We start from the raw sequence: 15175 nt of genomic DNA on the forward strand, positions 1-15175 counted from the left end.
AAGGAGCCAAACAACTATTTGATAATAAATGGCTTCATATGATCATCATCCTTCAATAAAAGAGCATTTTTTGGCATGATCAGTCATATTTTCAATATCAATGCCAAAATTTCACAATTTCTGCCAGGGTATGTAAATTTTTGAGCACAACTGTAATAAGTCACTGATATATATGTGCAAAAAAGGTTTTCACAGCATTTTCTCATCATATGCCTTTATAGAATCACCCAGGTGTATGACAATATAACTTTAGCTGAGCAATGTGAACTGCAGGGTGAAGGTTTAGAAGCACATTTCCAGAATAAATTTGTAATTCCAGGTTAGATGAACCAGAATGTTTCTTAATCTCTTGCAGTCCCTAACCCATGGTCAATGTGCCGTGGCCTTTACAGTAAGGCTCTGCAGCCAGCAATCTTGATTTACTCCTAACACTACTTTTTAGTTATGACCTAAGTAAAAGTTCCTTTCGCCTGTAATGGTTACATCATAATAAAATTCCAACAATCTTTCCACTTCAGTTGCTGCCATGGCTTAAAGTGTACACTGGAGGTGGAACCCTTATGTGAAGTCAGCTTCTTTTCCACCACTCATAGAGGTGGATTGTCAGCAAAGTATCTCTGTGGGTCATGCTTACTGAGTGTTTTGCAGTTCCTCCCAATACCTCTGAATTGATCCTTCCTCCCAAGATGCTACTTTGAAATTGAACAGCAAGATTACATGACCTGCACTTATAAACAAATAATTAGGTCTGAATTTGCTCTTTATTCTGTTCCCTGACTACTAATTTAATTTTTAAAATTGTGATATGAGTCTTTTTCCTGTTTTTTTTTTTTTTCTTTTTTCAAATTTACTGTTTTATTTTATAGTAAAGCTATGGGTTTCATAGTGATGGTTTGCAATAAAAGTTAAGATGAGGGTCGGTATTATCTGGTAAACTCAGATTATCTGGTAAACTCAGCAGCCAGGTCTATACTGGGTGGGCATTTCTTTTAATGAAAACCTGTTGATATCAATTGCAAATTGTATTTCTATGCATTCATACCAGGTATTAGCCACATCTTACAATGTATGGCTTTAATAGCTTACTTTTTATTTTTCCTTGATAGGTTATGCAGATGTACCTTCCATTTTGTGGAATTGCCATATCCAATGCTCAACTTTTTTCTGCCTCAAGAAAGGAATATGACAGGAGTCGGGTGAGTGTCTTTAAATGTTTAATTCTGTAGACATATTGACCTTTAATAGCAATGAGAAAAAAATTGAATGAATTAAGTAGACTTAGTGGGTTTTAACAACAAGTAAAATTAAATAATGAATGTCAACCAATTATCAATCTTCCTTCACTGCTTTGGCTTCTGTAAATTGATACAAGTTGAACTCTGGTTACTACTGATATTTAATATCATAAGGACTTGTGTGCCAGATAGGGACAAGTTGAATGTACCTGGGCTCGCTCACAAGTTTTGCATGTTAATCCAAACTCCATTGAAATCAACGGGAGCTGAATCCTTAAAATTATTTCTGATCATTTTCAAAGCTAACATGCAAGGGAATGTCAAAGGAATGTAAGGGGGGTCCTGCACTTCCAGGACAGACATGTACTAATGCAAATAAAATACCATAGCAGCAAAGTGAAATACTAAAAATGTTCAATTCCTTAAAAAAAAAAAACTTGCTTGGGGATGCCTTAAACTTGTATTTGAAGTGATGCAGCTGTACAATGTATACAATATTCTACAGCAAAACTGACATTTACAAAGAAAAAAATGCTGCTTAAATTTCCGGTAAATCACAGCTCCCTGCCATCTTAGTATAAGAACCCCTCCTTCCCAATATACATACCAGACCCTTAAAGGTGAAGCTGGCAGCAGCTGGCTCTCTAACAGCCATCCTGAGTGGGAAACTGTAACATTTAACAGCAGTAATAATACGGCTGCAAAAGGTTTCACTTACTGTTGCAACCAGAGGTACAGGTCTGCAAGCGGATGAACACCCCAATTCAACTTCGGTCCAGCCTGAAGCTAATCACTACTATCAGGACTTATTCTCTTTCCATATAAGTCAATGGAAAGGCAAAATCATTTTGAAGCAATTTGATGCAACTTAGAAGTAGGCCAAACTGCAAGAAAAATGCAGTTCTAAATTAATTCCTACAGTTTATTAGTGTCTTGTGTTTCGATTTGGGAGACTCATCTATTTGTACCAGAAGACCATTGTGACCTAAAAAAAAGTTAAACATTTTATAATAAGTGTCCCATCCAGCCCTGATGCCAGCAGGCTGTCAAAATATATGGGAGTGTAATAGCTGATGGAGTTGGATGGTGCACCTAGCTTTATGAACGCTTGGGGCAGTATGTGCCCAGGGTCTAAAGCCCAGAACGTAGACTCCTTGGGGTTTATTTACTAAAGCTGGAGAGTCCAAAATCAGACTCCTTTCTGCATAGAAACCAATCAGCTTCTAACCTCAGCTTGTTCAATGAAGCTTTGGCAATGAAACCTGGAAGCCGATTGGTTTCTATGCAGAAGGGAGTCTGATTTTGGACTCTCCAACTTTAGTAAATAAACCCCCAAGTGTTCCAGGCATTGTCCCTGGGTGCAAAATGCCCTATATATTTGTATCACTCCATGCACATTCCAGCCGTGTCCAGCCACAGCACCTGGAAGAGTCTCAAGCATCGGAGCTAAATAGCCTGTGTGCATGGGGCCTTTAAGGAACATCTTAAAATTGGAAAAAGTGATCTGGGGGGCATAGATTTTTTTTTTATACTTCCCAGATGATTTCTCGTGTGCTTAGAAAAGTTAAATGCCATTGTGAAAGATATAACCAACTGTGATCAATCAGGGCAATCACACTCCCACCTAAATCCAAAATACTATTAAATACCTCTTGTTGCTTGCTGAATACAAAAACTGTGGATTCCACCTCACTATCTAAATATATTCACAAATTACTAGTGCAAAACAACTCTCTAAATTAATAATTGTTAGAAAACATAAATACTCCTGTGAAAAACATATGCAAGTGATAAACTAGAGTCCATAACCAATCCCCTTGGTGACATGCATTACTTCCTTGAATATCTTCTCCTTTAGTAATATTCAGTAATCTTCCACCACAGCAGGTGAAAAACCTGCTCACCTTAAGAAAAGAAAATATGCTCTCATCTGGGTATACTCAACTCATCAGTGGCAGTGACATATCACTTTCACCTACAAATATAAAAGCATACAAAGCCTAAAATGTGTATCCACAGTGTTATTTTAGTGGGGGTACAATAAAATGTTATACAGAGAGCACTATGTTTCAGTCTTTCTGTTGCATGAGATCAATTTTGGTCTGACATCAGAGTGAGTGGAAGGCGAGAGGAGATAAGGAGATATGTCACTGAAATTGAGGAGCTGAGTACACCCAGATGAGCGCATATTTTCTTTTTATGAGGTGATCGTTTTTTTCACCTGGTGTGGTGGAGGATCACTGAATATTACTATAGAAGAATATATTCACGGAAGTGATGCACGTTACCATGTGGATTGTTTATGGACTCTTTAGTTTATCCATTGTGAAGGATGCCTAAAAAATTACACTTACAAGTCTATTAGATAACACTGTATATTGTTTTTCAACTTATTGAATCATAGAATTTACACTTGTAAGTCTATTAGATACCACTGTATATATTTTTCAATTCACTGAATCATAGAACCTGATTTTATACTAACATCTATTGTAACAAAAATAGAACAATACAGTGCACAATGCATATGATTTGCACATTAAGTCAATAATATTGTCCAATCAGCTTCAATGAGATGGTTTCTTGTGTTACACAGGCTTTGCTGGAGGTCGTGAATGACCTGTTTGAAGAACAAACAGACCTGGAGAAAGTTGTCAAGAAAATTATGCATCGGGCTCAGACACTGCTGAAGTGTGAACGCTGCTCTGTGCTGCTTCTGGAGGACATTGAGTCACCAGTGAGTTGTCTTCCAAGTTTAATATCATTCATAATTAATGCTTGGGAAAGCATTCTACAGCTGTCAGGCGGTGTTGTTATAAAAGTTTAGGATAGTGTTCCATGTACTACCCTTGTAAAATAAACAGTGGTGTATAGTTCCACCTGACATATGCTCATGCTGTTGTTGCCAATGTTGGATCAGTATGGAAACTCAAACAATTTAAAACATTAGCTCCCACAGCACTCTCCATTACTGTCACCAGTGAATTAACATTGTTTTATATGAAATGTTTGTATTTGGTGGCACTTGGGCTTTGGCTCATATTAGCCCAGCACAGAACAACTGAGTATCCAAGCAAGTATCCAAGCAAGAGGGTAATCTTAGGGTTGGAACTCTAGGAATGGTTGGTGTTATGTAAGGGATTACAGAGATGGTTAGTGTAATAGATATGGTTACAGAAAGGGTTTTTGGTGACAGAGAAAGTTACAGAGAATTCTAAGGTTAGAGGGAAGGTTTGTGTAATGGTTGGGGGCTAAAATAAATATTAATGTTAAGGTTGTGTTAGGGTTGTGATTACTGGGAGGGTTAGTGTTATGGATTTGGGATATATGTAGAGTTAAGAGTTACAGAGAAGATTAGTTTAGAGTAAAGGGGGGGTTAATGTTCTGAATAAGGTAACAGGAACTGTTAATGCTATGGTTGGGGGGATGTTACAGGTAGAGTTAGTGTTGGGGCTAAAGGAAGCCTTAGTGTTAGGGATGAGGTAACTAACTGCATTTGTCCGTTCTGTGAATTGAAAAACTGAACCCAATGGGGATATCGCTTTTTTCGCTAACAGAGGGGACACAGGATTATAGGGATATTGCTCTGGCTTCTCTAACATGGTGGCGACACATGATCTGGTAAGGTTTCCAAAACATCCCTTTTACAGTTTGTTGAGTGCTTGGGTTTGCAATCCTTGATATTTTGCTGTGACTGCTCCAATTCTGGACAAATCCCAGTACAGATGAATTAATCCAACAAAACTCAGGGAACTAAAGAATATATGTATTGATCTGGTACATTAAATGATGTGCATTCCTCCCTCATAGTACAGTTAAAGAAAGTGAACAAAATTGCCCATGGAACATTTTTGGTGTTTTGGTACACCAAAACACCAAAAATATGTAAAAACGTTTTTATTTTAAATATCCAACAATCACAGATGTCAGCATATTTCCTGCTTATATTACTGAAAGGGTATCTATAGCAAAAAAAGATCAAGGTTTGAAATTTTACCAAATCTAATGATATATAACAAGTACAGTATATCTTTTAAAGGGGCTATAAGGCTATTTAAACCACAATAGTCATCAGATTTCTATGGGGAAAATATGAAATTGGAATTATGACTCAATCTTGTTAAGCAAATTGACAAAAGTAAATTAGCCTTTTAAAAAATTGTTTATATATACTGTATGTGACCATGATCCATTTTATTGTTAGATATTTAAAATAAAAACTTTTTAACCTATTTTTGGTGTACCTTAAAATTGTAAATTTTGTTCACTTTCTTTAATCAGGGAACTAAAGACATGTTTTTTTAATAATCAGTGATTGTCCAAGGACCCCAGTTGGATAGACACAACATATTATGGTCTCGTTTAGAATAAGTGAAGGAAAGAAAAATATCTTTGTGGCCCAGTAGCCTAGACAATCCAACACAAACTTGTACTTCCTTCAATTTTTTATAAATGATCCTAAATATTTCTTTGGTCTTTCAACTGGTACAATTTGAATATTTTGAGTTGGACACAGCCAGCAACATGGCTTCACAAAAGAAGATGGTAAGGAATACATATTATTTGTAACACTTATTATTATAGTAAAGGAGAAACCTGTGGTAGCTACAATATTGGAGTGAAAGGAGACAAGATGAAATAAATAGAATAAGTAAAAGGTTGTTGTGATATTTGTTGTGTGTGTATATACAGTGTTCAGCATAAATGAGTACACCTCAACAGATTTGTCAGAAAGCCTTTTACTTTCCTTTCAGAATTCACATTTTCTATGGGACACTACACTACAAAATACTCCCACAAATGCGGGCCATTGATTGCAAACAAGATTTGTTAGTTTGCACACACAAAAAAGTATTTTAACTATCAAATTCATTCAAGACCATGTTGCAAAAATGAATACACTCCATTGAAAGTCTTAGGAGCAAAGCTAAATTTTAGACAACAAAATCCAAATTCACAAGACTTCAACTACAGGTGGGTCTAATTATTCATTAAACAGGTGTTCAGCAGACAGATGATTATAAAAGGATATTACTTAACAAAGAAAACCCCTCACATTTCATGCTGTCAGCAGTGGCACCACATGGAAGAGACATGTCACAAAGCCTGAGAAAGAAAATTATTTCTTTACAAAGGAAAGGTGGAGGCTACAAGAAGATCAGCAAAGCTTTACTTATCAGTCAGAATACTGTAGAAAAGGTGATAGAAAAATTTAACAAAGATGGAACTGCAACCATCTCACAGAGACATCCAGGCCCTCCATGGAAGTTAGCACCTCAACAAGAGCGTCTTCTGATGAGAAGGGTTGAAGAAAATTGCCATGCAAGTTCACTGCAGTTAGCTAAAGAAGTAGAACGCCAAACTGGGGCGATTGTTTCCTGTGACACAATAAGCAGAAGGAAGCCTCTTGTCAGGGTCCTGTCCACAGCAGGAGTTCTGGCGTTTCTGCCAATACTCTACATGGCCGCAGAAGGACACATCAGCCTCAGTCTGGTGCCAGATGGCCTTTATAAGGAGACCCATCACTCCCTCTGGTTGCTGCAGGATCTCTAGCTCCCCGTGGTTTGTTCCGGTTCCGGTTTCCTGTGACTTGTGACTTTGTGATTCCGACCCGGCTTGTACTTGGGCATGTCTGCTCTACTGAACCCCTGATCTGACCTCGGCTTGGCTAAAGGATACTCTCTCTCTCGCTCCTCCATGTATGACCTCGGCTATCCCACCTGACCACGTCTGTTCTGTTCCCCACCCGGTACCTGACCTTGGCTCGAACTGACTAACCAGCAAACATCCAAATCCCGGAAGGCTTGCACACCACGCACAGGCGCCTCCAGTCTGCAGACCTATCCCCATGCGCCAGCTGTGCTCCTGAGTGGACCACCAACCAGCAGTCCTACAGGCGACCTGTGCAACTTTGGGCCTGACTCCCACTGTCCCACTCTCAGGGGAGTTCGGAACTTAGCCGCAAGAGAAGCCCTCTCTCCATTGGCCTCCATCACCAGGTACGTGATACCTCTCCTAAAGCCCATGCACAAAAAAGCCTGCCTATAATTTGCCAGGGCCCATGCTGAAAAAGAAGAAGTCTACTGGGACACTGTACTCTGGAGTGATGAGACCAAGATAAATGTTTTTGGAACTGATGGCTTCAAAACTGTATGGCATCGCAAAGGTGAGTAGAACAAAGAAAAATGCATGGTGCCTACAGTAAAGCATGGTGGTGGCAGTGTTCTTCTGTGGGGCTGCAGGAGTGCTTCTGGTATCAGGAAGCTGCATTTCATTGATGGTATCATGAATTCACTCTGTGCCCTTGGTCGTCGTGTACTTTTCCAACATGACAATGATCCAAAACATACATCTAAGGCCACTGTTGCATTTCTGAAGAAGAACAGGGTGAAAGTGATTCAGTGGCCAAGTATGTCTCCTGATCTGAACCCAATCGAACACCTATGGGGAATTCTGAAGAGACAAGTTAAGCCTCACTCTCCATCCAACATCCAGGCTCTAAAAAAGGTTGTTCTTGAAGAATGGAAAAAGATAGATGTTGCAATACGTCACCAACTTGTTCATTCCAATGCCTAGAAGACTTGGTGCTGTCCTTAGAAATAATGGAGGTCATACAAAATACTAGATGGAGTAGATTATATTGCGGGGTGTATTTATTTTTGCATCAACTAACTTTAGTAAAACTAAATATTTTGTAGTCTGTTATATTATTAACCTTACTTACAGGTAATGAGCTAAACAAATGTTCTATAAAACTCAGTTTTGTCAAAATGTTGGAAATTGTTCCTGTGGTCATTAAGATATTGATTCAAATCTTAGTTTTAAAAAGGGGTGTACTCATTTTTGCTGAGCACTGTATATATATATATATATATATATATATATATATATATATATAGCCATAGTCCCTTGGTGGGGGGGGAATATGTTCATCCAGTGGGCCCCAGGCGCTGCATAGAGGGAAGGGGGGTGGGGGCATCGCTGCTGACAAGAGAAGAGACAGCAGTATCACTGCTCCTGTGGCCCATACACCTGGAGGGATTCAAGGGATGCCAGTGCAGAGACAGCTCAGCCAAGTAAACAGCAAGGAAGACTTCCACCAGTGTCTCCCTCTGCTGGACACTGCATTAGATGAGTCATCAGTCAGTGCCTGAAAGAGAACTGAGTATAGGAAGTTTTTTTTTGCTTTCAGCTCTTTGCTGACAAGTGGCAGCCAGGATCTCTGATCTATCACTGCACTGGCATCCCTCCGGACGATAAAAATCAGCAGACAAGAACAGTGAGAAGGGGATTGTTCTGCTAAAGGATTCCACATGGATCAAGCAGCTAGTTATTGAGCACCAGTGCCCACACTCCCCCACTGACTAGCAGTGCCCCCACTCCCCCACTAAGCACCATGACCCCCCCATCTCTCCCCACTAAGCACGGGACCCCCTCCCCCATCTCCCCCACTAAGCACCAAGACCCCATCTCTCCCCACTAAGCACCAGGACTCCCATCTCCTCTCACTAAGAAGCAGGACCCCCCCCATCTCTCCAGACTAGGCATCAAGACCTCTCATCTCCCCCCCAATAAGCACCACAACCCCCCATCTCTCCCCACTAAGCACAAGGACCCCCATCTCTCCCCACTAAGCACCAAGACACCCCCCCACCTCTCCCTACTAAGTACCAGGACATCCCATCTCACCCCACTAAGCACCAAAACCCCCCAACTCTCCCCACTAAATACCAAGATTCCCCATTTCCCCTCATAAACACCAGGACCCCCCATCTCCCCCAACTAAACAGTCCCATCCCCCCTATCCCCGTTGAAGACAAAGCTTCATTTTTAGGCAGGTATGCGGGGTCAGGGGCGGGGTTGAAGGCCCCATCAGGTAGGCTGTACAGGGACTCACAATTTCTAACAGCAGCCCTGTACATATATATTATTTACAAACAAATTCTGCTTGATTGCTTCACATATTGTGCACTGATGCATTATATACTGGCATTTACTAATAAACCATTACAATTTTACTCTGAATCAGATACAGTTGCTTACATGCTTAAATACATATTAAGCAACAGATTTGTGTGGTGAACTCACACGCCCTCTCAACCTGTCCCCTCTCACACAGCTACCCCCTTATCCCCCCTCCCCCTCGACATAGCCCGCAGGGACTTCGTCGCTGCTCAAACTCTCTCCAACCCCCTTCACCCTCACTCAGCTACCCCCTCATCACCCCTCTCCCACGGCCCCACCACTGCTCTGACCTCCTCTTCCACCCCACCCTACATTCCTCATACTGAAGCTCCCCCAACACTCCACACCTTTGACCTTACTACCATCGAGGAAGTCTCCAAGACCCTCTCTGATGCCCGCCTCACCACCTGCCCCCTCGACCCTATCCCCTCACAACTCCTACGACCTTCCTCCTCCTCCATCCTACGCTCCCTCACCCACATCTTCAATCTCTCCCTCTCCTCAGGCACTTTCCCCTCCCCTCTGAAACATGCACACATCACCCCCATACTTAAAAAGCCCTCCCTGGACCCCAATGACCCGAACAACCTCAGACCCATCTCCCTGCTCCCATTTACATCTAAACTCCTCGAGCGCCTAGTCTACACCCGCCTATGCTCTCACCTCAACGACAACAACCTCCTCGATCCCCTACAGTCCGGCTTCCGTCCCCTCCACTCCACCGAAACTGCCTTACTCAAACTCTCCAACGACCTGCTAACCGCCAAAGCTAATGGACACTATTCAGTGCTCCTACTCCTTGACCTCTCTGCGGCCTTCGACACAGTCGACCACCCCCTCCTCCTCAAAAAACTACACTCCCTCGGCCTCAGAGATTCTGCTCTCTCCTGGATCTCATCCTACCTGTCACAACGCTCTTTCAGCGTTACCTATAATGCTACCACCTCCCCCTCACTCCCCCTCTCTGTTGGGGTCCCTCAAGGCTCTGTCCTCGGGCCCCTTCTCTTCTCCATCTATACCTCCTCCCTTGGCCAACTCATACACTCTCACGGCTTCAACTACCACCTCTATGCCGACGACACACAAATCTATCTCTCAACCCCCCACCTCACCCCCTTGGTCTCAGCCCGAATCACACACCTACTGAGCGACATATCAGACTGGATGTCGCTCTACTTCCTTAAATTGAACCTCTCCAAAACCGAGTTTCTTGTCTTCCCCCGAGCCCGGACACCACCCCCCATTGATTTCTCCGTCACATCCAACAACGCTACCATCAAACCCGCCCTGCAGGCCAGAGTACTGGGTGTCATTCTGGACTCCAACCTATCCTTCCAGCCCCAAGTCCAATCTTTAACAAACTCGTGCAGACTCCACCTCCGCAACATCGCCAAAATCCGCACGTTCCTAACCCCAGAAACCACTAAACAGCTCATCCACTCCCTCATCATATCATGACTCGACTACTGCAACTCCCTCCTCACTGGCCTGCCTCGCCGCTGGCTATCCCCTCTTCAGTCCATCCTGAACACGGCTGCCAGACTCATTCACCTTTCCAACCGCTCTGTCTCCGCCACCCCCCTCTGCCAATCCCTCCACTGGCTTCCGATTGCGCAACGGATCAAATTCAAAATCCTAACGCTGACGTACAAAACTGTCCACCATACTGCCCCGAACTACATCACTGACCTAATATCCAAGTACCGCCCAGCACGCACACTCCGCTCCTCACAAGACCTCCTTCTCTCTAGTTCCCTGGTCTCCTCCTCCCATGCCCGCCTCCAGGACTTCTCCAGGGTGTCACCCATCCTCTGGAACTCCCTGCCCCAACCCATCAGATTATCACCTACTCTCCTCTCCTTTAGGCGCACCCTGAAAACCCATCTCTTCAGGGAAGCCTACCCCACCCCCTGCTAACTTGCCTCCCTCCTCCACTCTTCCTACCACTCCATCCCCCACAGCTATCTCCTCCTGTGCCACCACCCCCTCCCTCCTAGATTGTAAGCTCGAAAGAGCAGGGCCCTTGATCCCCTCATGTTTTGCATTGTATTGGTATTGTTCTGTCACATGTTCTGTCTCCCTTTGTAATGTACAGCGCTGAGCGAACTATTGGCGCTTTATAAATACTGTATAATAATAATAATAATAATAATTCATGCACATCATTCTAAACCTGCATCATACAAAGGGACATGCAGTTTTCAAGTACTAAGATTTTCCTCTGTTATTTTGCAAGTATTTTAGGCATCTCCACTAAAACTGACATTTTCATTTTGCATTGATATTGAAAGATTCAGTAATATGCTGGGCTTGAGTTACTAAAGAATTAGAGAATGGTCCCTTGGCGAAATGAACGTTCTCTTAGAATAACGTGAAGCTAAGATAAAGTGGTCATCCAAACATGTGCGTGGGAAATCAAGGAAAACTGAGACTGGGCATCACAGGATGGTTGATTTTGGGTGGACCAGCCACTATGCAAAAATTGGGGGGTGGAGGGTTGTTGTTTGAACTAATGCTATATACCATATGTGCAGATTATGGCAGACGTATCTTCTCACTTGTTATTTGACGTTATGGCTGTTTGCCATTACTATCTTCCTCAGTGTTTCTTCTGGATTCCTACTAGAGGTGACGTCATACTGCGCTCTCCTTATTGATCAGAGACACTGACTGCTGCCTGATGACACTATGGGGTTTATTTACTAAAGCTGGAGAGTCCAAAATCAGACTCCCTTCTGCATAGAAACCAATCAGCTTCCAGGTTTCATTGCCAAAGCTTCATTGAACAAGCTGAGGTTAGAAGCTGATTGGTTTCTATGCAGAAGGGAGTCTGATTTTGGACTCTCCAGCTTTAGTAAATAAACCCCTATATGCCAGGGCAGCAGTCAGTGTCTCTGATTAATAGCCACAGCAGTACTATATCAGCATAGTGACACTGCTCTGGTTACATTATGTGGAAAAAAACAAAAACTTTGGACAGTCTTCTTCCAAAAATGAGATAGGCAGTCAGTACATCAGGACTGACCAATTTTCAGATATACTGTACATCCCATAGTTTTTAGACACAGACTAATGTGACAGAAATTAGCAGAATATAGTGTGGCATAAATTTATGAAAGATTATTTGCAAAGTTTTATTAAAAAAAATCAAAATTTAAGTGTTTTTGTCTACTATATAGTAAAAGAAAAAACAGTGGTGAATAAATACCACCAAAAGAAAGTTCTGTCTATCTAAAGAATGATCTAAAATTGAGTTGGGTGCAGTTTTGAATGACTGAGTTAGTGTCTTTCAAAGTGTAGCAGCTCTGAAAACATAAAAATGTCTTGGACTAGAAGGGTGTATAACTGTCTGGTCTTTAGGTGGTTAAAGAAAGCATTGATCATTTCTGCTGAGGATGCACTGTTTAAGGACCCCATTAATAAACATTAGGAAACTGACCCAATGTTGATCTGGTGGTGCCCCACCTTAAATTAAGCACTGACAATTCCTGTTGAAGATGAAGTATTTAAGGACCCCACTGACAAACATTTAGAAACTCTTTACAAATCCTTGTTTTTTTCTAGCATACCCTACATTTGAAATCTGCCATGGCCATGATGTGACCTTAAATGTCTTACAGAAATGGTCTAAACTCATATTAAAGGACAGCCCCACTCTTTTGCATGTGGGTTAGTTTATATATATATATATATATATATATATATATATGTATATATATATATATATATATATATATATATATATATATATATATAAAACTATATATTTATTTTTTTTTTTAACTAACAAAGTCTCTTATTAGTGATTATGCAAACACATTGGTTAAAATGTTGGTCTGCAAAACAGCAATGCAAAATGCATATGTGGGCATGCCCTTTGAGGGTGAACATCTTTTTGGTGATGCTTTGGACATTCTTATTGAGAATCTCAGAGGCTAAGATTATTTTTTTTCCCTCCTCCTCTGAGGCTAAAATTAGCTACTTTCGTTACACCCAGGCTTCAGCCTCCAAGGCTAGACCCAAGCCAGGAGCCCAGTTCAGCTGAAACTATTGACCCCCAGTCCTCCAAACTTGCAGGCAAGTTCTCTTCGACATGATGGGGCTCTTTCCAAAGTGGGGGCATCTGTTGGCTTTGCAGACACCTCGTCAGAAAGCATCCCAGTTGCTTGCATAAGAGACATGGATTTCAGGGGCTTTAAGCTAGCATTCCACTCTCTGCCCCCACTCATCTGTTTACATCCGTTAACATCCGTTTTTTAGAATGGAAGAAAACCCTATTTTTCTTCTGTAAAAAAAAAGGATGTAAACGGACAAAACCAGATGTAAACGGATGAAAAATGGATGTAAATGGACAAAAATTAATGCAAACGGACAAAAATGGATATAAACGGACAAAAATTGATGTAAACGGATTGGAAAATGGAGGTAAACAGATGTAAATGGACGAAAAACAGACAAAAAAGGGGATGTAAAGGATTAAAAATGGATGAAAAACTGATGAAAAAAGGATGAAAACAGATGAAAAACTGATGTAAACGGATGTGAATTGATGAAATACTGATGTGAACTGATGAAAAACTGATGTGAACTGACCGTTTTTTCTTGGAAAAAACGTGACTGAACTGATGAAAAAAACTATGGCAAAAAGTCCTTCGGCAGCTGCAGTCTGCCCCCAGTTCTGTTATTTTGATATGTTATGTGGGCCTGCTTTCTCAGTTGTTCCTTTGTCCCAAATGTTGTGAAAGAAAAGAGTATTTGTACATATATAAAAAGAATTTTACTGTAAATATAAAAATCCTGTTTTAAACTGTATAATCCAACGTATCTTGATTTACCACTATAAAGCACCACATCTTCTTGTTTCATGATTCTGTGCAGCCTGCCTTTTCATCCTCTCAAGCTGGCAGCTATGGATTTAAGGTAATGCAGTAGCAAATAATAGAAGATAAACGTCAGAATAAAAATTATTAAAGTAGGCTGGCTTTGTCAATCACATTTGATTAACTGAAAACTTTTCAACTTGACTTGACTGCAGCTATAATATGTCAAATGAAATTCAATACAATGAGCAAAAGTTCAGTATTTGATATAATAACTGCTTTTACCAATTGATCCTTTTCCTCCTTTCTCTTTTGAGTTAGTTCTGCCTAGCAAACAACAGCCAGCACTAACAACACTTCGTTTTAGCTAAGCATATCCTTATAAACAAGTTCCAAACAATGAATTAAAGCCATCTTTTTCTGTATATTAAGCAATATTGATTTTTCTGTATTGATTACTCTTCTTAATTAATAATAAAACAACATTGATTAACAGTAATTTACTGGGACATTATCTGAATGCATGTCACAATATAATTTATATGGAAAGGATTGTACCACCAGTATGTGACTGATTTTTATTATTCTAGGTGGTGAAATTTACCAAATCGTTTGAGCTGCTGTCCCCCAAGTGCAGTGCTGATGCAGAGAGCAGGTACATTCCAATAATTAACTGTATTAAGTTACATGTACTAGTGCATTACTACAGCGACGTTACTATGGTGTGATGGAGGTTTTTGTGGTCTGATCTCCCTACTCTTGTGTTTACTTCAGTATCCCTTCTCTGATAATGCTTTCTGTTCACATAGACACCTGAAATAGAGCTACATTTGCTCCACAAAGGAATGTTTTTTAAAAAATTAATTGCACTTTCAAGTCTAAGTTCACCTTTTATGAAAAAAATAATAAATGCATATTTTTTTACAGGTAAAAATATGTGCATTTATTATTTTTTATTCTGCAGCCTGTAAGGTATGGCACCCACAATCAGCAGATTACGGGTGCAGTGCCAGGATCCAGGATCCTGCACACACTCAGTACATTACTGAATTGCAGGAAGAATCAGTGAACTTTGAGAATGCTCACCAGCACCTTCAGAGTTTGAGAACAATGTAGTTCATTCATTCACAGAGCTCTATGAATGAATGACGTGGC

The 15175-nt window shown here is 41.0% G+C and overlaps 1 protein-coding gene across 1 annotated transcript in view; it reads left to right on the forward strand.

Annotated features, from left to right (window-relative positions):
- The window catches only part of PDE11A (phosphodiesterase 11A), a 717642-nt gene that overhangs the window by 335691 nt on the left and 366776 nt on the right, over positions 1–15175 (forward strand). Inside the window, exons 3-5 of the mRNA XM_089690441.1 lie at positions 1107–1196; positions 3832–3972; positions 14611–14675. Coding sequence (XP_089546567.1) covers positions 1107–1196; positions 3832–3972; positions 14611–14675 — 296 coding nt within the window. The remainder of the gene's footprint in view (positions 1–1106; positions 1197–3831; positions 3973–14610; positions 14676–15175) is intronic.

The sequence above is a fragment of the Staurois parvus genome, unplaced genomic scaffold (assembly GCF_062004578.1).
Source record: "Staurois parvus isolate SC_StPar_1 unplaced genomic scaffold, SC_StPar_1.0 ptg000530l, whole genome shotgun sequence".
In the NCBI taxonomy this organism is placed as follows: domain Eukaryota; kingdom Metazoa; phylum Chordata; class Amphibia; order Anura; family Ranidae; genus Staurois; species Staurois parvus.